The 27,344-nt window shown below is 47.9% G+C and overlaps 7 protein-coding genes across 7 annotated transcripts; 5 read left to right on the top strand and 2 right to left on the bottom strand.

Annotated features, from left to right (window-relative positions):
- Nucleotides 1-141: 141 nt before the first annotated feature.
- Nucleotides 142-1,369, top strand: N7473_004433 (uncharacterized protein; the record flags this gene model as incomplete). The annotated part of the gene is made up of 4 exons (XM_057150373.1): nucleotides 142-428; nucleotides 594-675; nucleotides 752-1,034; nucleotides 1,095-1,369. Exons 1-4 carry the CDS (start codon nucleotides 400-402, stop codon nucleotides 1,367-1,369), a joined length of 669 nt encoding a protein of 222 aa, XP_057010483.1. The 5' UTR covers nucleotides 142-399.
- A 1,623-nt stretch (nucleotides 1,370-2,992) lies between these two features.
- On the top strand, nucleotides 2,993-4,120 carry N7473_004432 (ankyrin repeat domain-containing protein; the record flags this gene model as incomplete). The annotated part of the gene is made up of 1 exon (XM_057150372.1): nucleotides 2,993-4,120. The coding sequence occupies one exon, from the start codon at nucleotides 2,993-2,995 to the stop codon at nucleotides 4,118-4,120; it is 1,128 nt and encodes a 375-aa protein (XP_057010482.1).
- A 1,321-nt stretch (nucleotides 4,121-5,441) lies between these two features.
- N7473_004431 (uncharacterized protein) lies at nucleotides 5,442-6,506 on the bottom strand (the record flags this gene model as incomplete). Its single annotated transcript, XM_057150371.1, has 1 exon — nucleotides 5,442-6,506. The coding sequence occupies one exon, from the start codon at nucleotides 6,504-6,506 to the stop codon at nucleotides 5,442-5,444; it is 1,065 nt and encodes a 354-aa protein (XP_057010481.1).
- Nucleotides 6,507-11,302: 4,796 nt separating this feature from the next.
- N7473_004430 (uncharacterized protein) lies at nucleotides 11,303-11,557 on the top strand (the record flags this gene model as incomplete). The annotated part of the gene is made up of 1 exon (XM_057150370.1): nucleotides 11,303-11,557. One exon carries the CDS (start codon nucleotides 11,303-11,305, stop codon nucleotides 11,555-11,557), a length of 255 nt encoding a protein of 84 aa, XP_057010480.1.
- Nucleotides 11,558-13,107: 1,550 nt separating this feature from the next.
- N7473_004429 (ribonuclease H1) lies at nucleotides 13,108-14,726 on the bottom strand. The gene is made up of 3 exons (XM_057150369.1): nucleotides 14,210-14,726; nucleotides 13,552-14,145; nucleotides 13,108-13,472 (listed from the first exon to the last, which is right to left on the bottom strand). The coding sequence occupies exons 1-2, from the start codon at nucleotides 14,596-14,598 to the stop codon at nucleotides 13,581-13,583; spliced, it is 954 nt and encodes a 317-aa protein (XP_057010479.1). The 5' UTR covers nucleotides 14,599-14,726; the 3' UTR covers nucleotides 13,108-13,472; nucleotides 13,552-13,580.
- Nucleotides 14,727-16,194: 1,468 nt separating this feature from the next.
- Nucleotides 16,195-18,876, top strand: N7473_004428 (uncharacterized protein; the record flags this gene model as incomplete). The annotated part of the gene is made up of 3 exons (XM_057150368.1): nucleotides 16,195-16,719; nucleotides 16,818-18,285; nucleotides 18,386-18,876. 3 exons carry the CDS (start codon nucleotides 16,195-16,197, stop codon nucleotides 18,874-18,876), a joined length of 2,484 nt encoding a protein of 827 aa, XP_057010478.1.
- Nucleotides 18,877-21,468: 2,592 nt separating this feature from the next.
- Nucleotides 21,469-21,648, top strand: N7473_004427 (uncharacterized protein; the record flags this gene model as incomplete). The annotated part of the gene is made up of 1 exon (XM_057150367.1): nucleotides 21,469-21,648. The coding sequence occupies one exon, from the start codon at nucleotides 21,469-21,471 to the stop codon at nucleotides 21,646-21,648; it is 180 nt and encodes a 59-aa protein (XP_057010477.1).
- Nucleotides 21,649-27,344: the final 5,696 nt, after the last annotated feature.

The following is a 27,344-nucleotide window of genomic DNA, read 5'->3' as shown; positions in this document are numbered from 1 at the left end:
CGGATCTGATTGGGGAACACCCTGCCTAGGATAACGGCAAACCCCCGCATGGCTGTCCCCTATATAATACCTATGTTTTATCCGTATAGAAAATTTATTATTTGGGCGTGCTAGCCGTGACGAGCACTCTGTCCGTGTTATGATTGGTCAAGTGTCACCACAATGGCCCCTCGTTTTGGTTAATTTTATCACATCAGTCTGCACATTCGTCCTCCACTTTTGATATTCTCCTCGCACAACTGCTCTCTCGACGGCTGAAAGTCGAACCTCCCTCTCACTCGACCCTAGGGACGATACTTCTTCTCACTAGAAAATATTTTCTGATGCGATACGGGGCCCTAACTTGATTCTCAAGAATATCTCCCGCACTCACTAGGAGATTTGCCTGCTTCATAAACGATGGCTAGTGAACACAAGGTCACACAAAGGTACGCCACGCAATTGAGCTCATCACCGCATTATCTCACTCCTGACCACACCATATTATCGTGGTCTATAATACAGCTCTTGCTTGTTGAGAGCCAAATAACGTCTTTCAAATGATCTTTGTGTTATCCACCCACCTCAACATTCGACGCTGACATCGAATATAGGAAGTTGACCCTAGTCGGGGATTCCTGTTGCGGCAAGACTTCTTTACTACGGGCTGCGCTATATGGTAATTCTCCGGAAAAGGTAAGCGTCCTTTGTCCCGCCTCGCAGTAATTGCTTTTCTTAAAATTCTAAGTATAATTGAATCGCAATTATCTAGGTTCAAGGCACCTTTGATCTCAGGCACAATGTGCCTTTCGAACACTGTCCCGGTATTTACGAGTGCAATGTGTCAAATGAAAAAGGGCATAGTATTATCATACGGCTCGCCTTGTGGGACACAGCAGGGGTATATGACTTTGGCCGGTTAGAGCCACTTAAATATCCCGGCGCACACGTTGTCCTCATCAGCTTCGCCATTGACTCTCCAGATTCTATGGATAATGTAGAGCAAAAGGTCATTTTGCCCTATGCTCTTGGATTTGTTCTCGCAATAGGAAGCGGTACTCCGATAACAAATTGTTTGCTGATCGCTATTTGAAATTGATAGTGGATATCTGAAGCCGCCCATTTCTGCCCTGGCATCCCGATCATCCTAGTCGGTTTGAAGAAAGACTTACGCGATGACACAGTCACTATTGAAGAACTTCGCAAAAATGGGCTGAAGCCTACACCTAAATCGTTTGGCGACGCTTTGGCGCATAAGATTGGCGCCTATAGATACCTTGAATGTTCTAGTCTGACTGGGGAGGGTGTCAAAGATGTCTTCGAGACCGGATCGGCGGCCTCACTTCTCGAACCTAAAGATAAAGCAGAGAGGTGCTGTGCTATCTTGTAGTGTAAGTTATAGTGATGCGAGTCTTTGATCGAATTCTGTCTTAACTGGACGAAAATTATACTTAGAAAACCTATGTAGAGAACCTGCGACGTATGTTTTGGATCCACGCAGTCGCTTGGCGGAAACCACCCCTAAGAGCATGATAGGTTTTTCTTGAGCAACGTTAGCCAATCTCTTTAGGTCAACTAAAAGCCACGGAGCGAATCTTATTATCTTAGTAGCTTTTCTTTACTGAACCACCTTCATACATATTCCACGTACAGAGTGTTCATCCTACATAAACGAATGTGATGGCTTCAATAAGGCGGATAGTAGTTATTCATTCTCAGTTCGAGGTCTCGCTTGATGTTTCCTTTCACCAGCCCTGTTCATACCAATTTCTGTTGATGTTTTCTTGGCTCCAGTACGAGAAGCACTTGCTTGTCTTTCCAAATTTGCGACTACGGTCGGGGCGTCTTGAAGATTCATTTGCTACAGTTTCCGATGGGTTTGCACCATCATAGAATGTGACTCAGCCTTGGATTCCAAATTCATGTCGAAGGGGTTCATCTGTTATGACCTTTTCGACAAAGTTAACCACCGTATCTCGCTCAAAATTCCGAAGAGACGCTACCGAATAGATCTGTCTGTTCTGGATATTCGTAAAGACATAATCGATTTGGTATCAGAAGAGAACAGTGGGCGCAAGGGAAAGGCAGCGGTACAGTCGAACTTCCACAGACTTGTTCCTGGAGTTAAGGGAAATCAAGCCACGGGATATGCTTGGGGTAGGGTCGGTTCATTGGGTCGGCCGCGTCGCCCTGAGTCGTGAGGGTCGCATCCGCCTCAACTTGGATCGCTTGGGACAGAGAATTGTGGCGGCAATGGAGGAGGCCAAACCGTATGTTGGGTTGCACTCGCCGTTCGGAGATACCCTTGTGGTCAAATTTGTTGCTTGTACCTTCTCAGATGAATTCAAAGCGAACTGAAGGTGTAGCCATTTCTTGAACTCAGTGGGTATATTTCGATATTGACCCACTTCAGCAGGCAATGAACACAGTGAGCCAATGGAATCCCTCCTTACTGGAAGCGGAGACTCCTATCGCTACGGCTTCTCCGCCGTGGACCCACCTCTCCAGACTGGAAGCCCGTCTGGACGCAGTTCGACAGATCTTTTACATGACTGGCCTCGTGGCTCTCGATATGTGTCTAGTACGGATTTCGAGCCACACGGGCTAGGTGTCTGCATGGACAAGCACTACCGAATAGGAGGCCACTGCGGTCGTTGTGTCCCACTTCATCACGCAATGAACACCATTGGCCAATGGTATCAATTCTTCGCCTCACCCTTTGCTTCAGAATATCTGTCAGTGTGGTACTCAGCCGAATCCAAAGAGAAAGAGCTTACATCTGTAAACCTTGGTGAATTGTAATAAAAGCGACGCATAAACCGCCGGCACAAATATGCCAGTGAGCGCGTTAGCGATGTCGTGGCGTGTTCTCGAGCCTCTGATTAGCGGAATACATGTCTAGGGCGATCGAGATTAGTAATCGAGTAAACTGCCACCCCCCAAAGCGCCACCACAGAAACTAGATTTAGGAGTTTAAAGGGCTACCTATCTGTACAAAGGAAAACTGGGCGCCATGAACAGAACCACCAAACAAGAACCTTCGCCTCCACTCTCGAAACCCCAACTACAAACACAAACGCAAACCTCCTCCTACTTACCCGAACAATCTCTCGCCACCCGACTAATTCACGCCTGTAAAGCCGGCCAACTCTCTCTCGTCCACACACTCCTCACGAAAGAAGGTGTAAATCCCAACAACGACGACCAACATGAATACGAACGAGGCCACACCGCGCTCACCATATCCTGCGACCAAGGCCACACGTCCATCGTGAAACTCCTTCTCTCACACGGAGCGAATATCGAAACAAAAAACCTCGACCGACGCACTTTCAACCCGGGCGGTCGAACACCGCTCTTTTGGGCCGCGGGGAGTGGCCATACAGACGTCATCAAAGTTTTACTGTCAGCCGGCGCCGATCCTAATAGCACGGAGGAAAATGGACGGTTGACGCCATTGGCTGTGGCTGCGGTTCGTGGACACGAGGAGGCTGTGTCGGCATTGCTGGAAAGTGAAGGAGTTGATTTGGATAGGAGGGGAACACCAGATGGACGGACGGTGCTGTCGCATTCGGCGGAGGATGGACAGGAAGAGATCGTGAGGAGATTGATAGAGAGAGGGGCAGATCCGGATTCGAGGGATTTATTAGAGAGGACGCCATTATCATGGGCGGCGCAGAGGGGACAGAGGCAGATTGTGGAGATCTTGTTGGATTGTGAAGACGGTTGTAAAGTGGATATGAATTCGAAGGATGGGAAATATAGTATCTTTTCGGATTCTTCGCCGGGGGAGAGGACGCCGCTTTCGTATGCGGCCGCAATGGGGCATGAAGAGGTGGTGGTACTTTTGATTAAGAGAGGGGCCGATGTTGATTACTGTGACCGCGGCGGGTGGAGTGCGCTGGCTCGTGCGGTATTTCGCGGTCATGTTTCGACAGTTCGGGTTTTGTTGGAAGTGGGAGGGGCGAAACCAGAGATTGGGTATGTGCTGGGATATTTGTCGATAATGGAATATGCCCGGGGCAATGAATCGCATCGGCCTGGGTTTGTGGAAATTAATCAGTTGTTGAGGAAATGGTCCTCGACGAAGCCGGATCGTAATGGAGGGAGTGTGGATTGGTTTTGGAACATGTGGAAATGATGTCTAAATGGTATTCCGAATGGTATATCTCGGTTACAATAGCGTCCGGCTAGAACTAGCTCGAGCAGGTTGGATATGGACAGAATAACTCTACGTCGTCTAGTTGGTTGGTGATGTCAGATGAAGACTGGAGGTTGCGAAAGAAACACCCATTACTAGTCAACAATGTTAAATAGTATGAAAAGAGTATATAATTCTAAAATAGAGCCAGCTCAACCTCAGTCAGACAAGGATACTAGCGGAGGGGAATACTCAGGCAACCGGAATAATACTGTAACAACGCTAAATTCATCTAGCGTTTTCTAAGAACATGACCCCTACGACATTTTCCTCTGTGGGAGCGGGGACTGGCTAGTAGTTCTCGGTTGTGGCTGGCAAGCAGTTTGCGTGCCCCACATCGTCACACTCCGGTACCCTAAAGCAAATCATGATATCTCCTAGATTCTAACCGTGTCCAAGTCGTTGTCTCTTCTGTATTATATTACCAACTATGCTACTAAGGATGACGTTTCGCCGTGCCAGATAGTCACAAAAGCGGCGCTGTTGAAACAAATGATTGTCACACGCCTCGTCTATGGCAACCAAGGACACTCCAGCAACACCCGCAACAGCATACCACGGCCGTTTCGGTGGCGGCAATTGAAATGCAGCGTTGCAAGGTGCAGCGGTCACTTTCGACATTTCAAAGGCCTACAGCGTCATCTGTCCGGCCACCTGGCTGAAAGGTCATATGCCTGCTGGGTTCCGGAGTGCCAGCGCCGCTTCACGCGTCGCGATAACCTCAAAGCCCATTATGCCCCGCATAGAAGATGGGGAGGCCGCAATCGCTACGTGGCTAGTCTTAATCGGACTAGCTCTGCCTACGATCCTTGTTTCCGTGGACGGCTGACGTCCAATTGCTAGCCGGTCACAAAGGAAAACGCAGGCTCGTCCGATATATGAACGGGAACTGGTTTAAAGGGCGAACGGCAAAGAGCACGAAATGTGCACTATCCTTTTGTGGTAGCGCGTTCGTCAACGATGGACGCCAAGAACGATCGCAAAAGAGAGTTACGAAGGATGCGGGAAGGGTGTGGAGACAACGCGCTGCATCCGCCTCTCTAGTTAGGCGAACTGCAATGACACGGTGCGGGAGTTGATGGACTAAATTTTGAACATCGTTTAGAAATAACGATGCCCGAAAGATTCGAACGCATGACCTGGAAGGTGGAGTTACAGTGCCAGGCAAGAAGTTCTCACACACCCTAGTAGATTACATAATTTTCTGCCGGTTATATTAATTAAATTAATTAAAATCAACAGACTGAGGTATCCACATAGCCTAGTAGGTAGTGTACCACCCCTTAGATTCGATGATTGCCTGCACACGATTGCACATACTAATACTAAGCTTACGCAAGATCTCAAGGTCTATCTGCGACCAGGTAGCTTGTGCAGCTTCGATTAGATAGCGGCGGGTTTCTTCACTATTAGGCATATCGTAGAGCTCAGGAAATAGCTCTAGCAGCTTACGCTTTAGTAATCCCCATAGGTTCTCAATTGGATTTAGATCTGGCGAATGAGGCGGCCATTGCATAACTTCTACGTCGAGATCCCTTAGGAAATCGCGTACTATATGCGCAGTGTGTGTAGATGCGTTATCATGCATAAAAATCGCATTAGATCGATTTGATAGTATTGTTGGAAGGAAGGTTGAATAGGTTGATCGTACAACGTTCGCAGTAACACCACCACGCGCTGATTCGGGATCGCCGTACATAGGAATTAGGCCAGTTCGCCTAGTATCGCCATTAAAACATGCCCAAAACATCTGGCGAAGCTGTTTCCCGCAGGGTTTCTGATAAACCTCACCCATTTGCGCTTGATAAATTGGCCGAATAAAGGTCCACTCAGCACCTGCGCCTGAACCACGTTCAATTGAGGTTTCATCAGAGAAATAGACCCGAGACCAATCCTCTGGCGTAAAATTGCGATATCTCTCGGCCCAGGCAAGACGATTCGCTGCGTCGATTTCAGTCAATTGAGGTCGAGTAATCTTGCGCCATTTCCGTAGGCCGAATTCTTTTAGTAGGTCTCGTAGAGTACGCTCGCAGATTTTATTATCCACTAAATCAAGAAGCTCATAGTATCGGCAGCTTGGTTTTTGTTGAATATAATCGTAGATTAAATCTCTCTCTTCTTCAGAGAGGATCCTTGGGCGACCGGTACGTCTGCATGAATCGTTCTCTTTACCACGAATAGCCTCAAGCTTGCAGGTCGAGACAATTGTGCTTCGTGGGATATGAGGGAAAAGGCTTGCGATTTTACCGTAGGAGTACTTCGCATCGGTACGAAGGCTGCAGATTCGCGATCGTGTAGATGGTGATAGTTCTGGTCCTCGAGGCATATTAATTAGTGGTGATTGAAAGGTTGAATAGGAGGGTTAACTAGCTTACCTATTGAATAGGCCCCTTTGAATAGGGGTATTGTTTATTTTGATGTTTATTTTGATGTTTATTTTGATGTTTATTTTGATGGTTATCATGATGGTTGGCAGGGTGGCCGGGTAGGTTGTTTGAATTAGTAGGCGGTAAGGTAGGCGGGAGGAAGGGTGTGTGAGAACTTCTTGCCTGGCACTGTACTAGTAGGCCAAAAAAGAAAACGAGCATATACGCCACAAGTTTCAATGGATCTCCTCTTTGTTTCTCGCAAGAGTAATGACTTCCCCAAGTTTTCTGAGCTCCAGATAGGTTTGTCCTCTTCCGATCCCAATTCGGACAAAAAGTTGCTCTGAAAAGCAGAGGTTATTCTAAAGGGCAGCTCTGCTGAATCGCTATGCATCTGCGACCATTTCCATGTGTTGGTTCTGATTTTTTAAGCCACAAATTGACAAGATATATTTTGCCCGTCGAGCGCCAAAATGTACCCGTCATCATATATATGAATTCACCTATTACCCAGCACACAACAAGAGACATACAAGTATGTACAGTAATTAACAAAAACGGAGCCAGGAGCTCTCAAGTTGCTACAGTATAAGAAAAAGTAGATGCCCCGGTCCCGGTAAAGTTTTTATTGCGGTTCCCCAGTGCCAGGAGGAAGCGCGACCGCAATTGATAAGGGTCCAAATTGGCAGATTCGCGATTCGTACCAAGTGACTCAGTTCCTTGCCAAGTGGTGAATTGCTTGGTGTGGTAGCGGAGGCAAACCTGACGCCAGCATCATGTACATCACATAGCAGTTATGGCACATAAATGTAATGGTGATGTTGTGAGTGCGGCCGTTGAGTCAACGACGCGGTGAGAACAGAAAGCCGCGTTGAAGAAACGTTTGCAACCATAATCCATGGTTGAATTGACAGTCACCATCGACCCAAAGCCACAAGTTGATCTTGAAAATCCAGTCTAATCTGCCTGCTGTTGAAAAGGGTAGAAAGCACACTTGTAAGGAGTGAGCAAGGCTACGCTACGAGATGCTGAACATACTTCAACGTTGACACGGAACTACCAAGAATGGGGCGAGCGACATCTATAAATACAATCACCAGCCTGCAGACATCCCTGAACGATAAGAAGGAGGCCTACGGAGGTCCATTTCAAAAGTCTTTCTATATTTGCTTTTTCATACCATACCTCATTTAGCCTAGGCGTTTTTTAACCAGTATTCGACTGGTTTAATGCCCCCTGCCCTCTTTATATTCATTACCCCCTTCTAAACGTATTATCTCCTCAATATGCCTAGGTAATCGTTCAATCCACTGCTGAATACGCTCCTGCGGTAGTGTATGCCATGCCTCACCCCACGCCTTAATCGCATCTGCCCTGCTCTTCGGTGCACCCTTCTTAGTAGTATAGCGCTTCATCCACGGCCACGCAGGCTCAATAGCATTTAAATCTGGCGAATTTCCTGGCCAAAGAAGGCGTGAAACACCAGCCATATCGAATACTACTTGTTGATGTTGATGCGCATGCGCAGGCGCTTTATCTTCTTGGACAAGAGTATCAGGCCGATCGACCATACACGCTTGCGCAAAGGGCAAAAGCTTCGGCACTAAGATCGTAGTATTATATCGATACCAATCGATCCCACCTTTAGCTTTACTTCGAGTAAGCTTCCCGGTCTTCGTAGTAAACCGCCATATAGGCTTCTTTCCAGGTGTTTGACCTCGAAGATTAATCCGTCGAACACCGCTTGTAAGCTCCCACTCAGCGCGTAGCTTAGGTTCGAGATCAGCGTTCCAAGTATTAATTAAAGCCTCGGAATTTCGACGCTCAGCAGCAGTCTCAGGAAGCCAGCAGTGGTAAGGGCCTTTTTTATCATAAGAAAAGCTACCCCAGAACATAAATTCGGAGCTTCCTTTCCAACGCTCCCGAATACAGCTTCGAAGAAAAGCCTCATCCTTCGTACGCCAGATCCGATAGCTTCCGCGGCGGTGTAGTAAGATCACAGAGGTTTCATCGGTCCAAATCACATTTTTAAAGTCCTCAAGCGTCCAGTGTTGATGCTCAAGACACCAATTCAATCGATCAGTACGCATTCGATCCGTTAAGCCAGGCTTTCGGGTAGGTTTAGTCTTCTTTAGACCAGCGTTTCGTAGCACACGCCATACAGTCGTAGCTGATATATCAAGTAGCTCGCTAGCGATATCAGCGCAGGTTTTTTCGCGTCCATATCGATCGCGTCGAACCTTAGCAACTACAGCAGTCTCAAGCGCAGGTATCTGCTTCCTTGGACGGCCAGTGCGAGTAGCATCAGCGACATAGGCATCAATTAACGTAAAAGGTCGTTTCGAAGGATCGAATCCGCGCTCGATAGCACGATTATATATTGCTTTAACGGTTTCGGTAGGTATACCAGTCCAATCAGAGATATAGCGAGGTTCCATGCCAAAAACAGACATCATAATCGCAGCAGTACGCGTAGCGACGTCGTATTTAACCATTTTGAAGCAGAGATTAATGTAGATAGATTGACAGAGAGATTATGGAGAGGTCGAAGGAGGGGTAAAGGTTAGAGAGGCGTGTATGGCCTATAACGACGCTAGTAATATTAAAAATAATAAAAAAAGCAAATATAGAAAGACTTTTGAAATGGACCTCCGTACTTATACAACACTTTGATAGTCCCAGCCATCGTTCCGTCTTTCTAATACGAAGCGCGCAGATTGCAGCCTGCCTGTATGAAAGTCAACACCCATAAGGCTCACTGGTCCTATTGTACGCTCTGATTGATCTAAGATGTGCTGACCAGCCGCAGTTCCTCCTTCCAAGGCCCTTCTGACGATTGCCAAACTTGCATGTAAGTACGCCTCGTCGCTCTGCTTGCTTGATGTGGGGCTGATTGATACCAAGGGTGATACAAGCATGGGCCTTATCTACACTCCGCACCGTGACGATACATCATACGCTCTGACCATGTATCTCGTTGAGCACTTCTAAAATACTGTACCTTGTCCATATATAACAACGCGTCCGAAAGGCACGGCTAATCCTGAAAAACATAGTCGCTCACGAACACGCCCCTGTATAGAGTTTGGAGTTGTAAGTACTGATTGGCTAGATACCTTGATGACTGTGTGACTAACATTTTCTCTGCACGTCAAGTTGTCGATTGGCACCGGTCTCCTTTCATCTCGCCCCCGCCTTGAACAGTTTCCAACGGTCCCATCCCCTTTATGGTAGGCCCGTCTTGTCTCTATGCGCAGTCTGCACACCGTGTATCGCCATCTACTCATTGTCTCCGCTCCAATAGTTCGACTCATTTCCTGCTGAACTGGCCCTGCACCAAGTATGCCCACTTGTGACAGGGACTTGCTGCCTATTCGACTGGTTTGATACCTCATCAGAGCCGACGGCCATGTTTCCTGGATTTTATTACAATGCCGGGTTAAGGCTAAAGAAGCCGACACGGCTTTCATTCGATGAGAATGTGACAGCAAGAGATGTGAGTGATTGAACGCAAGCGAGCTTGGTGTTCTTGCTGATAAGGAAGAGTTCAGGCTACTCCCTCATAGGAAGGGTAACGACCAATACACTGCCACAGTTTGTGGAAAATCATCATATGATCATAAGCTTAGGAAGCACTCGAATTCTGCGGTTCAAAACTTCAACGGAGCATACGATGCAGCGGTAGCCCGTATGACGAGACGCGGCGGAGTACTCGCCTTAGTTCGCGAACGATGTATGCCTAATCAACGCCCCAACCCAGGCACCACTATCCCGAACAAAACAAGTCGTCGCGCGATCAAGAATCATAACTGATCGCATTTTGGACATTAGAAAGCTACTCACACCGGCAAGCCTCGGCGTAGAGAATCCTAGCACCGCTACCGCCTTTGTTAGCATGCCGACGGCGCGACACGACGGGACGCGTTTCGCCCACCTACAACTTTAAGCGGCCCCAACCTCAGCTCAATAGAATATCTCGTCGCATACAGCAGAATTCATCATCAAGAAAAGGAGCCTACAGCGCTACCACTAGTCTTGCAGCGCATCAGCTGCGATGAATAATCACCACCAGGGCCTTGGCTTCCAATCTCTTACCTTGCTCGGTCGCGTTTCTGTCCACGTGTGCTCTGCGAAATATCACTTTGTATCTCGAAAGACGATAGATGAGGGTGGGCTATGCTTCTTTCGAAGAATAAAAGCTCTATATCACACACTCTCTCATTGTAATTTCCTGGTCTCACCCAAATTGTCCGACTCTATTCTCGGCCAAAGTGGCCCCGGTTTTCTTCTCGCTAGTTGGGTCTCACTCAGCAATTCTACTCAGCCCGCCCTTGCAGCGAACGCCCAAGCCTAATCCTCCATAGCAAAGGACCATCTCTTGCCCTGCCTTCGACTTTCCTTCCCTTCCCTCATTTGCCCGCCATAACCCTGTCCTCACAGCGTGGCTCCGCAGAGAAGGCCATTCGGAAACTGGAAATAGCCTAGGTAAGAATACCTCAAAAAACATCAAACCTCGAGAGCCTCAGAATAGAAGTGGACCGTCTGTATCTAGGGTGCAGATTGCACCCGGACTAGTCAAGCCCTAGCAATAGCTTAGGAGGGCCAGATAGACAATTCACTGCCTCGAGAACCTTCGTGCCCAGTCAAGAATCAACGCACGCTGACCTGGACGGCGGTCTTATAGGTTTCACTGAGTCTACAGAACCGATTGGGCCTAGCCAAGCTCAAGTACTAGTATGGCCGACTTTATGGGTTGATGCCGACGCAGGACAGCAGTGACAACCCCTCCGACTCCTCCTCTGACTTCTCTCGCAGCCGGTGCGAGACACCTATGACCTCCCCTCCCCTCCGAGCCGCAGCATATTCCAAAGAGCGGCCTCGATCAGCCCGCAACAAGCATGCCGTTACCTTCAATTCCCACATTATGCAGCCTATGCTCTCGGCCAGCCGTAAGCGTGTCCGGCCTGATTCTGATACCGAGCGTCCGGCTAAGGCTGCTCGACTGTCGTAGAAGAGCTCTCACCAATTGCCTGCGTCCTCACCGGCCCTCAATTACTATATAACAACTCGCCGGCACCCTTGCCCCTTCATATCCGATACCACAATCCCCGAGCTATCTTCTCCTGTATATCAAGCCCTATCTGATAAGGAGAACGACCCGGATCTGCCTATACATAGCTTCCGGCATATAAGCTCTATATAGGGATCCTCGCCGCCTTATACACCGCCTCCCAAGCATGCCCATCTAGCCCGGAGTGAACAGCACAAACATGGCGCAGACCTGCTTATGTACCTAGCCAAGTCGCCTACCCCGGCTCGCGTAGTAGGCGGTTCGTACCATCCGTTCCCACCATCCACTCCCCTAACCTAGTATACAGTCCTTCCTATATTCACTCCCAACTTAGGTACGCTAGATCAGTAGTTTAACTTTGCTGATTTCGTGAATATGACCCCTAGTCCTGCTCAGCCTGCTTAGGGCGGCTGTACACCTAGGAACCCAGGTCGCACCCCTCTTTCTACTAAGGATACCCACAAGCGATTGAACTTTGATGCACTTGTTCCACCCAGTACCTCAAGTCCTCGCCTCCGAGCGAAGGAGACTAGGCTGGCTCTGTAACTAGGCGGCGAGCCACGGGCTTGAATTAGACTAACGCGCCTTTCTCGCCCTTCTATCTATACCTGCACAGCCCCTGCCGACACAGCTCCTTGCAATTCCCCCCGGCATCTGACTCGGTGCTTATAAGAGCGACCCGATCTGTGGCTTCGTCTGGCTCCACGAGAGGGAAAGATAGAGTTGCTTCCTACCCACAAATTGTCGGCTGAGCCTTAGCCGAAGGTTCCTCGTGTTTCTTGTTAGTACGGATTCTCTGCGCTATCCCGACTGTCTTTTCCATATACAATCTGCCACGATAATTCCAAGTGTATTAACCGAAGTACTAAGGAGAGTATAGAACCACCTATCGCATTATCCTTGCAACGGGCGGTCGCAGGTTATAGATATCGGATACGAGGGTTGACCTGTCCGCGAGGTAGTCCTTATCGGGCTATTATGAGATATTTTGTGCCCCTCGTAGACTGCTAATAGCGCGGTCAGTGAGACTAACGGGGATATATAATGTTGGTAGAAGTCAGGAATAGGGTGTAGCCTCCTAAGTTCGTGGGACATACGCAAGTGGAAGCTCACAATGCGAAGACAGAAATCGCGTACATATTCGCACGGCGTCAATTTGGTGTAGTAATTCGAGACTGCAGCAGATCAGGAATCCAGCCGGATCGGAATAAATTCGAGAAATCCCTATGTAAATCGTGAAATTCTCAATTCATAACTAGCTTCAACCTCCAACTGACCTTTCGACATTATACAAATCATGCTTTGTTTAACAGCTGTCCTTAAAAGAAGGGAGACCGGTGTATAGTCAGCACAAATTGAAATATGTTGTGATACAAGAGCGCATCAGGAATAATGCCGCAGCATCAGAAATAATTCCTGCACTATCTATACGAAGAAGACGGTTGATTGGACATTAATCTGAACTTTCACTTCTATACACAGTCGGTTCTGTCTTATCAAAAAGAATAATTCAATCCACATGCCTCTGAATTCCAAAAAATATATTATGCCACTAGAGTGAATCATGGATTATACCAGAGCTTCCTGTCTATGTAGTGCCGTACAATCTTCCAATCAATATGGCATTTAGAGACGCTGTGCACTATGAAGGAAAAGCAAATCGGGTGTCGTATGTGGACAAGGTGCGAGTGGCGCTCGAGTGGCACCATCTATCGGTGGGATCATCTGGTGGATGACTTCCATCGCCTAGCGGAAGTCATCGGGCTTGCACCCCAAGGAAAGAAATAAGAAATAACACAAGGTTGAAAATACGTGAACATGCTGTAATCCGTTGCGCCTGGCCCGTTTGTGAAGGCTATGTGCGGTAAGCCCAGATCCCTCCTCTTTGGGCATATTTCCGCCATCAGTAGGCTGACAGCTAGCCTGGTACTCACAGAAAGACAGTACTATGTCGCCTTCGCCCTTAGAATGCGAGGCCCTGGTAATCCAGCCACTCGACAGGCGTTTCTTCCGCGGTGGCAGCCTTCTTCGCACCTTCATCGGCGAGAGTGTTCCATTCGCGTGGGATCTTCCAGAACTGGATGGCCAGGCCTTGGCGGTGGGCATTCTCGCACTCCCCCAGGAGCATCTCCCACAAGTCCTTGTTCTTGACGTTGACGTCGTCATTTCCCATCCTGCCTTTCCTCCTCCAATTGTTCTGCACCCAAGTCTTCGCCCACTGTGTCGAACCCTCCACGACGTACTCCGAGTCGGTGGCGATGACAACTGTGCTGAAGCCTTCGCCCGGCCAGTGTCGGAAACGCAGGGCGGCGATGACGGCCCGCAGCTCGGCCCGGTTGCTGCTCTGGATGCCGTCATCGCCCCAAGGACCCTGCGTTTCCAGACGACCCGAGACAACGAGCGGTTGGCCCTCAATATTCAGCCCCTGGAAAAAAGCCCAACCCGCCTTCGGATTGGCTTGGCCGTTGTTGAGACATGCCCCATCGGTCATGATGAGGAGCATAGAGTTGTCGTTTGGGTAGGTGCACCTGAGACCATGACCGTGGGTCAGCTGAGCACGTGAAAGCATGCGACGAAGAAAAAGCGGCATACCTAACCATATTCATGAACCGAGCCCTGCCGCGAAACAACTCCATCGGTCGCAGAGGGCTAACACAAGGTGCAAACTTGGAGGGGAACACCAAACCAGTGCCTCTCACCACATTGGGTCCTAGGGAAGGGACACCTATGGTGGATGGCGTCCCAGCAGGAGCCAAATCGTGGTCCTCATCATCGTTCTCGTCATCCTCGAGTTCTTCGCGATGTTCACCAACGACATCGTCCATAAAGCTGTAGTCGCTGCAACATCTACTACATTGCACCAATCCGTGAGGTCCACAGACAAGACGACCGTTTGGCAGCTCACATGGGCCTTCGTCATCGTCGCTGCTGCTGTAGCCGAGTGGGACCAGGCCTTGAGCGAGGTACCAACCGCGAGGCATTGGAGATGTCTGTTTTCTGCCTGTCTGTCGTTCTGTACGTTTGTGCTGAGATAAGTCGCTTGACCAGGTGATGGTCGGAGTGAAGACAAAGGTTGAGAGCGTGGGGTAAGGTACAATCTGAGTTTCGTTGCGGTAATAGCCAATCAATAATTAGTAACAGAGCGAGGTAATCTTGTATCTGCTAGTACAGTCCCCCTCAAGAAGTTTGCATACACCTCCACTTTATTACATAACATTCTGCCAGCAAAAAAAAATTAAATAATTGAATTAAAATATACTGATATATTCGCACACTAGTAAGTGGTATACCACCCCTGCGATTCGATGATAGCTTTGACCCGATTGCACATACTCACACTTAGGTTATGTAGTATCTCAGGATCTATCTGCGTCCACGTATACTGCGCAGCTCCAATAAGATATACACGCGTTTCTTCGTTATTTGGCATCGTATATAGCTCAGGAAACAATTCGAGTAGCTTCCTCTTTAATAGCCCCCATAGGTTGTCGATCGGGTTTAAATCAGGCGAATGCGGTGGCCATTGCATAACTTCCACGCCAATATCCCTTAATAGATCGCGTACAATATGTGCAGTATGCGTTGATGCGTTATCGTGCATAAATTAGACTTCTGTAAAGCCCACAAATGGGCCCGAGGTCTGGGCCCAAAGCCCAACCAGCAGTGGGTTATGGGCCTGACCTCCAGGGCCCAACCAAGCCCACGGCCCATTAGTGGGGGCCTTATGGGCCCCCAATAAAGCCCAATTCTATGCATAACTATTGTCTTGGCGCTCACAAATCTTATGATTAATGCCTGTTTTTTACGCACGTTTTAGTCTGTAAGCCGAGATCTCGGCCCGACGGTCCACTAAACCCAATACGGGGGTTCAACTACTTCAAGAATCAAGATCTCAGGATTCAGTGGCCAACGTCCGGTAATGAAGGTTATGGATAAAACTAGCTATAGTATATACCAGTTTTTATAGACATTGCTAGAAAAAAGTCCAAGATTACGATGATTTGGTAGTATTCGGGCAATTGGAGAATTACGGAGTGTCAACATGCAGAAACATATATTTCATGTTAACTGAAGTAAGTGCATCTTTCAAGTGAAGTGTAAATTCAATCGCTACTTTCTCGTTCGTGGGTTTATATGGTTGATTTTTATACCAAAAGATAGCTAATCCTCTCTCATCTAACCTGCTTTCATATATAAGTAATAACTTGACGACTCCAGAGGGGACGGAGGTTCAAAAACATACCATAAGCTATGGGGGTGAAATTTTTTAGGTGGACAAATTGGTAAATGGGCGGGGAGATAGGCTATTCTTGGGCTATCTATGGGCTTTGAATGGGCCGAGTCCACTTGATATGCACCATATAGCCAATGAGATACTAGCATCGCGATCATCCGTTTAAATCTCGACCAGTACTATGATGATCCTTTGTTTACATGCTCTGTTTGCCGCGTCGACAGTTCTCTCACTAAGAAGGTAAGTCATGTCCAATTCTTCCTTCATCACCCTAATTCACTTGAACCTTTCCTACCATACCACTTTGAAGTTCGAATTCATTGTCAATTGACCATCACTGATCATGTTACAAAGCCAGCAAACCGAGGTTGGATCGTCTCAGTTGAGTCTATTCGACTCTGAGCCCGACGACTTATCGTTTATTACCCCTTCCAACTGCCCAGCTACCCCGTCTACCTCTTGGCAGGTTGACAGCTTCTCGTTCGTTCAGCCGTCTGTTCCTTCGTCTGTCGCCCCAGATTCCCTAGAACGCTTCCAACGAGTGGGCCCTGGTAGGAGAGGCCAGTTTTTTCTCTACAGCGGGATGAATCACAGCGATTGGGTCGATTGGTGGTTGGAGACTGACTATGGATCAAATAACAAGATCACTTGGGAGTCACAGCATGGTTCCGCTTCGGAGACCTGGAAACAATTTGAGCAAGTAGCGCATACGGGCACTGGGAGCCCGAAGGTTATGTGCAAGCGTTGCGATGCAATTCTTGAGCACCCTTATGCTACAAAGAAGGATGCCAATGGGAGGGTTGGTCGTCATGGCACGACGACTATTACCCGTCATCTTCGGACCTTAACCTGCCAAAAGGCCACTGGAGTACGGCAACAAAGGGGGGGGATTGAAGGGATTTCTGCACTCGGTATGTAAAAGCCTATCATTCTTTGAAAAAGCTAACTAGTTATTTCTATCGAAAGGGTCATCCAGCCGATCGACCGTTCTCGCAAGAGGCCTGGGAGGATAAACTCTTACAGTTTATCACCATTAACCGCCTTCCGTTTAATCTCGTTGAACATCCAACCTTCCGTGACTTGATCTCGCACTCGCAGTCCGCCCCAACTCCAAGCCTTCCAATCATACAATCGGCTGATACAATTCGACGTCGGCTGTCTGTTCGTGTCAAAGAACGACAGCGGGATACACTCGGCTTGCTACCAGAGCATGTGAAGATCTCGGTTGCGTTGGACTGTTGGACATCCCCGTTTGGGCAGGCGTTTATGGCTATCACTGGCTATTTTATCGACGCCGACTGGGTCTACCGCGAGGTGCTGCTTGGCTTCAAACCCCTTCATGGCACACATTCGGGTGCGAACCTAAGTGCTGTTCTTATGAGGACGCTCACTGAGCACGGAATTGTGGATCGAGTCTTTGGATTGACCACTGACAACGCGTCAAATAATAAGACACTGGTTGATACGCTTCAACAGTCTTTGTCTGGCGATATCAATGTTATCCGAGTCCCCTGTCTTGCCCATGTGATCCAATTAAGTTTGAACCAATTGCTTGATCGCTTGAAAGCTGTCCCACTGAATGATACGACTGAGACCACATGGACACACCGCCAAGTCAACCTCGCCAAAGCGAATGCACAATCCAAGGAGATATCGCATACCTTAAATAAGGTACGGTATCTTGCTATCTACATCCGCGGCAGTCCGCAGCGTCGGGAGTTATTCACTGCTGTCCAACCCCTAGGGCAAGGGCTTATGCCGATCCAGGATGTCAGAACTCGATGGAATTCAACGTTCCTGATGCTACGCCGGGTAAAGAGACTCCGCTTTTTCATCATGAAGTTCTGTGATCAGTTCAATTGCGAAGACCTCACACTTGGCGATGATCAATGGCGCCAGATTGACTACCTTCTTTGTCTCACAAAGCCATTCTTTGATTATACCCTTGCCCTTTCAAAGACTCGAGACGTGACATCACATCTTGTCTTCCAGATCTACAACTTGCTATTTGAGCATCTTGAGAGATCAAAGATACAGTTACAACGTAAACGTGTCGTTTGGAAGAAACAGATGCTTACCTCCCTCGAAGCAAGCCATGCAAAGCTCTCTGAGTACTACGAGCAGACGGACCATATGCGGGGGCATATCTATGCGGTTTGTACGATGCTATCGCCGGATAGTAGGTTCCAGTTCTTTCTTTCTGATGACTGGGCCGATGCCAAAAAACTCCGTGATCAGTATCGAGTGGCTTTCCAAGATGCCCTCACTCCTATCCAGGAACGTCTTAGTAGTGCTAATGCCCAAGGCCCGCAAGGGTCTTCCTCCGGATCGACACCAAGATCATTCCTTCATAACTTGGTTCGAAGCCAGAAGTCTCACTCCAAAGTGACGCCAGGCCCAGCTATAGATGAGCTGACGCAGTATCTTGACGGCAGTAAGTTAACCCTTCTTAAATTTATGGCCATCCCTATGTTTATCCCCATGTTCATCCCTATAGCCATCCCTATATTCCACTCGATACTAATTTCATATAGATGTGACTGATTCGGAGCCGCTCTCCTTTTGGAGAGAGAATCAATCCCGTTTTCCAGCTATTGCTACACTTGCAAGGGATGTCCTTGCAATTCCAGCAACTGGTTCTGGCGTGGAACGACTGTTCAACACTGCGCGCGATATCTGCCACTATCGCCGCGGTCGTCTGAAGTCTGAGACTATTGAGGAGCTGATGCTATACCTCTGTACATCAAGGTTTGAGCTTGAAATGCAGGAAGCTAAGGATCTTGAAGAATTCTTCTCTTCTAATGAAATCCAGGCACTGAGGGAAGAAAAGAATGAGTACCCAGATAATGTCGACGTCGAAGCCGAAGAGATTAGTGACACTGAAGAGCAGGGTGATGAGTTTGGTTCTAGTGATCTGATAGATGCTGACGATGACGGTGCTACTATCACTGCTGCACCGTCTCAGGTGCGGACATCGGGAAGGAAGAGGAAGCATGTTGATGACGAACTGTATGAACGTTATTAGATTAGCGTGTAGCTAATTTAACCTCACCTACTATCTAATCCACCGATCTCATCAGTCAATCCATCAGTCAATTCAGTTAATTCTCATGAGAACTCAGTCAATTGGTGGCCTTAGACGGTAATTTGAATACTCGAAAATACTAGGAAATTCTGCATTACTTATGCAAATGCCAAGAATCGGCATGTTTGTACTGTTTGGGGCCCATTTGGGCCCCCATAAACCCGCAGTGGGCTCCTACCTTAAGCCCATAGCCCACCGGTGGGCCCGGCCTCGGGCCCAAAACCCAACCCATTTGCGGGCTGGGCCCAGGTTGGGCTTTGGGCTTTGTGGGCTCTGCGGAAGTCTAGCAGGCGTTGTATCTAGGATGGACAGTAATGACGTTCTATATTGACCCAGGCTGGGAAGTGAACCAATTACGTATACTCGCAAGAGGGTGGTGTAACGCCAACTATGCCCGACTGATTCTGGTGGCATAACCAAGGAACTTCGTCCAATGTACGGAGTACGAGGCAATGTGTCCCTTTTGTGAGGGGCCCAGGAGGAGGGGATCGGGGTCGGTGGAACTCTCAGTCGGGTGTTTCGCATGTTTGCATTGTATGATCACCGTCACCGTTCTGGTATGAAACCCTGGTAGCCTTACACCCCACATTCTTGAATTGTTGTGTGATGGACTGCAGGATTTCCGTACATGCTAGTACTGAGGGAACCAATTGAATGAGTTGATTGAAGAACTATCCTGGAGATCGCTGTTGAGAGCGTCTCATAGTCTGAGAGGCTAGTATTGCGTGTTACAATGCGGGTATTCCGAGTTGACCCGGTTTACCATACAAAAACATATGAAGGAGTGGGTAGTCGCTGAATCATCCAGTTCTTAGTGGTAAAATACCACCTCTCAGCTCGACAGAATATTTCAGTTATGCTACACTGTTCCTAATACTAAGAATTTATATTTTACTGAAAATAAAACAAAAACTGCTTTTGGTTGTTGATACACCGTGACCTGAAAAATTCGCGTTTAGTATGGTGGTTTGGGGTTATCGACTTGGCCGTGTTATCGACTTGGCCGTGTTATCGAGTTGGCCGTGTTATCGAGTTGGCCGTGGATTAGTTACGTTAGGGTTTTTAAATGAGTCGGACCTCCCGACCTTCGGACGGCGGAGGGTCGAACTCTCTGACCCTCTTAGAGGGCTTGCCAAGAGAAGGCGAAAGGGAGGCAAAAAGGGGGTGGTAAAGTGGTGAGTGGTGAAGAGGTGGTGAAGTAGTGAAGTAGTGGATTTTGATCTCCTTGGCCCCCGTGGTGCCAAAACGCAGTCGCGCTTCCTGCGAGCACCAGGCCTCAAAACAGACACTCTCCCTAGTCTGCCAAATTCCATCACCTTTTAAATCGTCGAATTGTGCAGTTCCAGTACCTAAGTTTCTACTTGACCCGCATTTCTCTTATCTTGTGAGTGATACTAGTTAGGTTTATCATTGAAAAACAGCAGTGCAATGTATCTAATCGCACCAAATATCTTTCTGCGGTTTACAGCCCAAATTTACATTAACTAAAACATTGAAACCTGAGAACAACCGCAATATATCAGGGTTTAGCGTATTTTGTGCTTTTCCCGTAGCCTTTAACGCCCGGAGTACTGTATCATCTAGCCTAGAGAATTAAAAAATTGAAAAATGAAAATCGACAAAGTCCTATCTAGGTCCCGTAGAGCATGAACTTGTGTCTGAGCAAGCCAAAACAGTACGAGATGTATGCATTAACTGGGGAGTTTGAAGAGATTTGAACCTGTCAGTGACATTCTAAGAAGACTGAATTGATTGATTGAACGAAAAGAGCGGAAGGCGAGGGGCATATTATATACCCCTCAAGAAGAGTGAAAATCAGATGAATGATCCCGCCTAAGACATATGGAATGACACAGTACCCTCGAGAAACTCGAAAGGTTTGCCAGCTGTCCTGAGTCACAGAAAATGCTTGGAATCACGTTGTAAAATGAAGCAGAAGTCGGGACCGTCCAGAAACCCAAAGTAGTTAGTGGTATCACGTCACTTTCCTCGACAACTTTGTTCCTTATGCAAAATCTTGAAGGACCTTAGTATTCGGCGCAAATATTATTATCTTCAGTTGGGCATATGAGGTTATCGCCCACTAAGAAGTGAGTCTTAGTGTCAACAAGCTAAGGTCTCATGGGGTATGCTACCAACAGCAGACATTTCCCTGTGACAGTAACAAAGCTAGCTGAAGCTAACAGAGTTCATCTAGCCACAACCAGCACCAAACATGTTTTCTATGCCTTATAATATATTTAAAACGGTAAATATGCTAGGTAGAGGGCGCAACCCAGAAACTACGCTTAATTTTCATGATGACAGCACGCTCCTGCGAAATATACACTTCGCTTTCCCTAAAGAAACCAATGTCTCGTAGGGACGAGACGAACCTGTAGATTAATTTAGTATTGGCTTGTCAGAATCCTGGGCTCAAAAAATCAACAATTGGCAGGGGTACCTATTCGTCTGAAAAGGACCGTACCTTTCATTTTCCGCCCTAACCTCCACCAAGACGGAAGAGGTTCTCTGGTCGCACAACCAGCAATAATGAACCACCGAACTCAGGAAGAGTGCCAGATCATCCAGGCCATTGAAGCCGTCGTTTCCAATGAAGAACCGGAAGCCCCTATCCCAGTCCTCCACTTTGCCCCGCAGCCTACCATGACGATCTTCAAGGACCCAGAAAATCTCGAGAAAACCAACAGGTGTCGAGCCCCAGTATGCTAGTACAGGAAAAGATGATTTGCTTGACATGCAAGTTTTGAGATTTTCCCTCTGGACCTCTAAAGAACCGCTCTGGATAAAGCTTGTGTGGGTTGGAGACTGGTTCATCCATCGGTGAAGCAACTTCAAATCATTCATAAGTTCAGGGTCAAGGCATAAGTTTGGACCACTCCATTCACTTGGCTGTGTCGTTGTGGAATATAACCTCAGTGAGCTTCCCTTTGGGATTAGAGGTATACGGAACGTCATGTTCTGACCACCGCTAGGAATGAACCTCGTATAAAACACCTCTCCTTGCCGTGGTGCTCTTAAGCGGATTAGATAGCGAATGCTATCAGTGAATTTATACTGAAGTGGGATAGGAGGGTAATATAAGGGTATGAAGGTCCCAGAAGTGTTAGGCCCCGCACCAAAGGGGAATCCTCTTCCAAAAGCATCCAATGATAGAAGAGAACTCCATGCCTCATTGTCACTGACTGGAAAATACGGCGGATCCAGAGTAAACAGATAGATCCCGGGATCCAACTACCAGAAGGCTCTTTGGCTAATGAACATCTCGAAAAAGGTCTCTAGGCACTCTTGCGAACCCACCGAAGGATCAGCAGTCGCGATAAGGCCCATCCTCTCGAGTTTCTGCATTCGGTGTTTCCCACTAAGAAGGCCGTCTCCTTTGACTCTTAAAATCCACTCTCCTCCTGTATCTGTGGCAAACCCTGGCAGTTCATTTCCATACGACGTGGGCTCATGCTGGTCTAGTGCAGGTTCTTGGAAATACCAGAGAAAAGTGGCAAATAAAATCATGGCCACTTGTCTAGTGACAGCGCTCTCAGGTTTCGCGTCGTTGATTGACGGCGTCGACATTGAAGATAGGTGTAGCACATCGCCGAGGAGAGTTGGTTTCGTAAATGACGAGACAGAATCGATTAGGAACTGGCCATCTTCGTCAATTGACGGCTTTCCTCTACCCGAGTTCTCGGTATAAAGAGATATCGACCATCCAGGTGGAAAAGAGCCGTGCAAGCTGTGTTCATCGACTATAAATGTAAACCCCCTAAAGGATGGTTTGACATTGATCTGCTGCCCGTTTGGCAAGGAGTACTTGTTGTACTTCATTAAAATATAGGAAATGGAATACTGAGGTGATTTAGATCCAGAGAGCTGCACATGCGATGTTTTGGAGTCCTGTTGAAGTGGCGATGGCGATGAAGAGTGTATACGTCATACGATATGGTGAAATGGGTATCTAGGCCTCAGCCCCACGCCCACTGAAACCCACCCACAGCCCGTGCGGGCCTTAGTCAGCATTGCCGAGTGTTGGGATGAGGGCACTGATAGGATCTAGGAGGAGCGATAGCATATGCCGGCAAATAGAGTAATATTGAAGATATCTTAGACTAAGATGACCCCTGAGGGGAAGCGTGCTTTACATGCTTCCCAGCTGTCCAATTTACCATATAAGGTTAGTGTGCCTCTGTTGAGGAATCAGCCTTGTTTACCGCTGGTGACTGTATTATTTCATAGTTATTGCTTTTGTATGACAGATAGTCGTATTCATAGAGGATATAAAGTACCCTCCCACTCAGGGGTTCCTTTGAATCCCTCGAGTCTCCAACAATCAATTTTTGCTGCCTAGTTGGCGCATTTTCCTTTCCTTCGCATCAAAAAAAAAACCTCCTTTCTTCAACAGCCTCAGGGAGGACGATCTACAATCCAGTAAGGCCACAGCGACATTGAAGACTGCTGAAACCTCAACAGCAAGGTCTGTCATGAACTATATATTTGGCATGCCTGACCCAAAACCGACAGGTCATTTGAAATGCTGAAACGCAAATGACGTGGTAAAAGGAAGGTCCATCCTTTCCGCTAATTGTTCTATCTTGCTTGAGTTCCTCCCCAAGCTAGAATGTCTACGAGGCTCAACGAGCGGAAAAGGAGCGTGTCTAGCACCGCGTCCACACCACGTCCTCCCGTTCCACGCTGAACCTCGCGTTCGATCTAACTACCACAAGTTCTAGACTGATTCAACAGGCACTAGTGGCCTATGGTTCAAGATCAAAATTATGCTTGATGCAGTCGCAATGGAGGACTTTCTCCCTCTTGAGCAGATCAGGGACCAGAACAGCCATAAATCGAGCCTTAGATCCTCCAGCGGGCAATAATGATCTCATGATGCGAGTCGCAATGAGACTAACGATGGTCAAAATCGAGAGCACTGCACCGGAAGGAATTGAAGGAACTTATAAAGTGGCCAGGGAACTGCAAAAGGTAATCGCTTATCCCAAAGAGCTCGCCCAGTTACTGTCGGTGAACGCACCCACAATATTACCCGGCGCGCAGGTCAGTAGCCCAGGAAAAGCTGGGGATCTATTGTCTCGCAGTTGTTATCCACGTCATCTAATACGCATCGAGGGGCGGACTTGTCCCCGCCATCTTGCGGACTACTGGTAATATTTTGGTTCGCTTTCGAGGAAAGCGTCGCGAAACCTTCGCCGGGCCACGCGCTTGCTAAACACCATAACTAGAGCCCAGCAAGAGGGCGAACAATGGTGCCCATTAAATTGAACAGGTTAATGTCTTCTCTCCGCGTGGCACCTTTTAATCGTGGTAAATACACACTAGTCTGAAGAAGTGGGAGTCCGACACGCAGGGATACCGCAACGCTCACCACTCTCTCCCATCATCTTTTTTTCCGCAATGCGAGCCTAGTGGATATTCTAATTACCACGGGGAAGGCGCCGTCACATTTGTCCACGATTACACCCACGTCGTCCGTCTGCGGAAGTAAACACGACAATGCTTCAGCAGAAGATCATCCCGCGAGCGAAGGCACGACCCGACGCAGCATTTTGAGGCCGAAAGACAGTTGACCCACTTCATGAGAAGCCAGCAGCAACGGCAACGCCCCGCCAATATATTATACGTGGACGGTGTGGCATTCACACCGGAACTTGAAATAAAAATCCTCAGGACGGTACTCCATCAGAACCTTCGATTCAAGTCATATATTAGGAGAGGCTGCATGTAAAATATCGAATCCTGCTCTAGCACTAAGATGCCTTAGCGGCTTGGCGCTATCGGTTGCTTGGCAATGGTTCATGTCAACGAGTACATGGAAGACCTACTACACAGTGTTGAGGTTTCAGCAGTCTTCAATGCCGCTGAGGCCTTACTGGATAGTAGATCGTCCTCCCTGAGGCACACTAACCTTATACGATAACGTGGATCTTCGGGAAGTGTGTATAGCACACTTCCACTCAGGCGTTATCTTAGTTTAAGATATCATCTTCAATATTACTCAATTGCTGGCATATGCTATCGCTTCTCCTAGATCCTACCCCTCATCTCAACACGCAGTGTCCGCGTGGAGTACCCCCCGGAAGGATATTATCACTCTCTCCAAAATGGACGGCCGTTCCAATCTAGTGAGCAGATCGTGGCTCAGGCAATAATTGGCGTGATCCAAACTGCAGCTCTCGCGGTTGCTGAAGCCGACGCGCTGTTGAGTCGACCTACATACGATTAAGTGCACAAATCGTAAGATATTAGATCACCTGCCACAAACTGCTAACTGGTCATCTATTCTGACCATGTCAAGTAGTGCGCCATGGCGACAGTTACACGGGATGGCAGCTACCCACCACTTACAAGATGTGACTGTGATAAATACGCCCAACTCTACTGATTTGCACTCGTTCGCGAACCCGCATCTTCCCCTTAGTGAGATAGCTGGCTCCCACTGTAGTATTCTGTCATAAAGGGGGGCAAATCAGAGAAGAAGAGCCTAAAAGGCTGGCATACTGATGGAGATTGTGCGGACTCGATGTCGGTTCCTGCATATCTACAGATATGCGTTTCCGTGTGGACGATTGTTTCTCTTGGATGTCTCCTTCCCTTTTCTCCTTGCAGGTCTCTAACAGGAAGATTCCTGCAGAAAGGATGTTTTCTTGCTTTCCTTGTTCTCTTGGCCAATATCAGGGCCTTCCTGTTTTTAGATTGGGGTCTTCTTCCTTCCCCAGAGAATGCCAGATTTGCCTTTCTGTCCCCAAGATTTCCCTTCGCTTCCTCGTAGATCCTGTGCGCAAGTGGCTGCTGGCCCAATCTTGGCCATGTCGTTGTCACATACTAAGCACATACTAAGGGGTAAATGTGTGGTGCCTGATGGGCAAAGTCATGTGGTGATGATTCAACAAGCTGAGACAGTATTGGCTAGTAATTCAATCCGACGAATGAGGGCGAGGATTAGGCCAACCCAAACCAATCTTGGATGCCAAGGTTGATTGACTGGTGACGCGCGCTGTCGCACGCTGTGGCCCTGAAACGAAACAAGTGCGAAAAGTGAAGCGAAGGGGAGTGTTAACACGAAAGTCGAACGCTTGGTTTTAATAAGGGACCAGAAAGATACATGCATTTCGCTAGTATCAGCCAATTATATGCGTATCAAGTTGCATAGCACAGCGCGGCATAAGGTGCGATGAGCGGATGAGTATGGTTGCGAAAATATAACCATAAAGTCAAAATGAATACACTAGAGGGGCCTCTCAGTATAGGTGCTATGTGCATTCCTTTGGCGAGTGAGCATTACGTGTGACCTGGACCTCCTTTTGCAGATTCATTGCACGACATGATGACCTGTCAGGCTGAAGCAATAAATGACGGGATACGTGGCGGACATGGATGAAGCAACAAGAAGAGGAAATCATATGTTAGAGGGCCAGGTCGTTGGAAATTCTTCAACTACAAGAGACCAGGATCCCTTGACATGGAGAAAGTGACAAGACACGAAAGAAAATGCACGACGCCTAAGAAGGCAGATGAGAAAACAAATGAGAGCAATTCTTGGCACAAAAGCGGACGAACCAGCGTCGAGATCAGCAACGAGTTTGGCACTGGTGACGCGCGCTGTGCACGCTGTGGCCCTGAAACGAAACGGGTTGAAAAGTGAACTGGATTTGAAGAGATAACATGAAGCCGAACGGTTGTTTCTGATAAGACGAGACGAATACGCACAGATATCAGGATGAGTCAGTTATATGCACGCCAAATCGCGTAGCGCCGTGTGGCGCAAAAGGGATTGGTTCAGTATGGACGGAGAAATATATCCGTAAAGTTAAATTGAATTATTTAAAAGGGATTGACAATCTTAGTAACTACACATTCGCACGGGTGTTTTGTCTGGCAAGTGAGTCTGAGGTCCGAAATGAGTACCTTTAAGTTAATTCGTTGCAGGAACTATTCTGTTATGATAGAGCACGGCGTCAATTGTTTGAAGCTTCACGCCATGCAGCAATCGTCTCCTTCTCGAGGTCCTGGAGTCTTTGCATTTCAGTTAGTAGTCGGGGATCAGGCCCGAATCGGAGGTCTTGCGTGTCGAGTTTCTGCAGGAGATGAAGGCCGTTAGATGAACGCAGTCGGGATAGCTGCACATACATCGAGCAATACTTCCCGTGGCGATCCTGTCCCCGAATCGTGGGGTCATCTTTAAGGTCGAGGATCGCAGACACAAGTGTCGAGCCTTGCACTTTATAGTCGGTGAGGCATAAAGCCGGGCACATAGGAACTTGCTTCCTACGGACCGAATAGCCTTTTAGGGTGATAGATCGCTCTAATGGAAAGACTAGCAGGACTGAAGGTTCAAGGTCTTGAAATCCAGTGGCTTTTGGTTTGTCCGGTTTGAATAAAATGCAGGCAGGTGGTTTGGT

The sequence above is a fragment of the Penicillium subrubescens genome (assembly GCF_028828155.1).
Source record: "Penicillium subrubescens strain IBT 31985 chromosome Unknown utg000003l_segment0_segment0, whole genome shotgun sequence".
NCBI lineage: Eukaryota > Fungi > Ascomycota > Eurotiomycetes > Eurotiales > Aspergillaceae > Penicillium > Penicillium subrubescens.
Note: the sequence above shows the minus strand (reverse complement) of the source record. Positions and strands in the feature narration are given on the sequence as shown.

Excerpts from the sequence above, each read along its gene's own strand:
- N7473_004429 (XM_057150369.1), bottom strand. The coding sequence starts at position 14,598 with ATGCCTCGCGGTTGGTACCTCGCTCAAGGCCTGGTCCCACTCGGCTAC. Across the intron at positions 14,146-14,209 it reads CGGTTCATGAATATGGTTAG|GTGCACCTACCCAAACGACA; the intron begins GTATGCCGCTTT and ends TCATGGTCTCAG.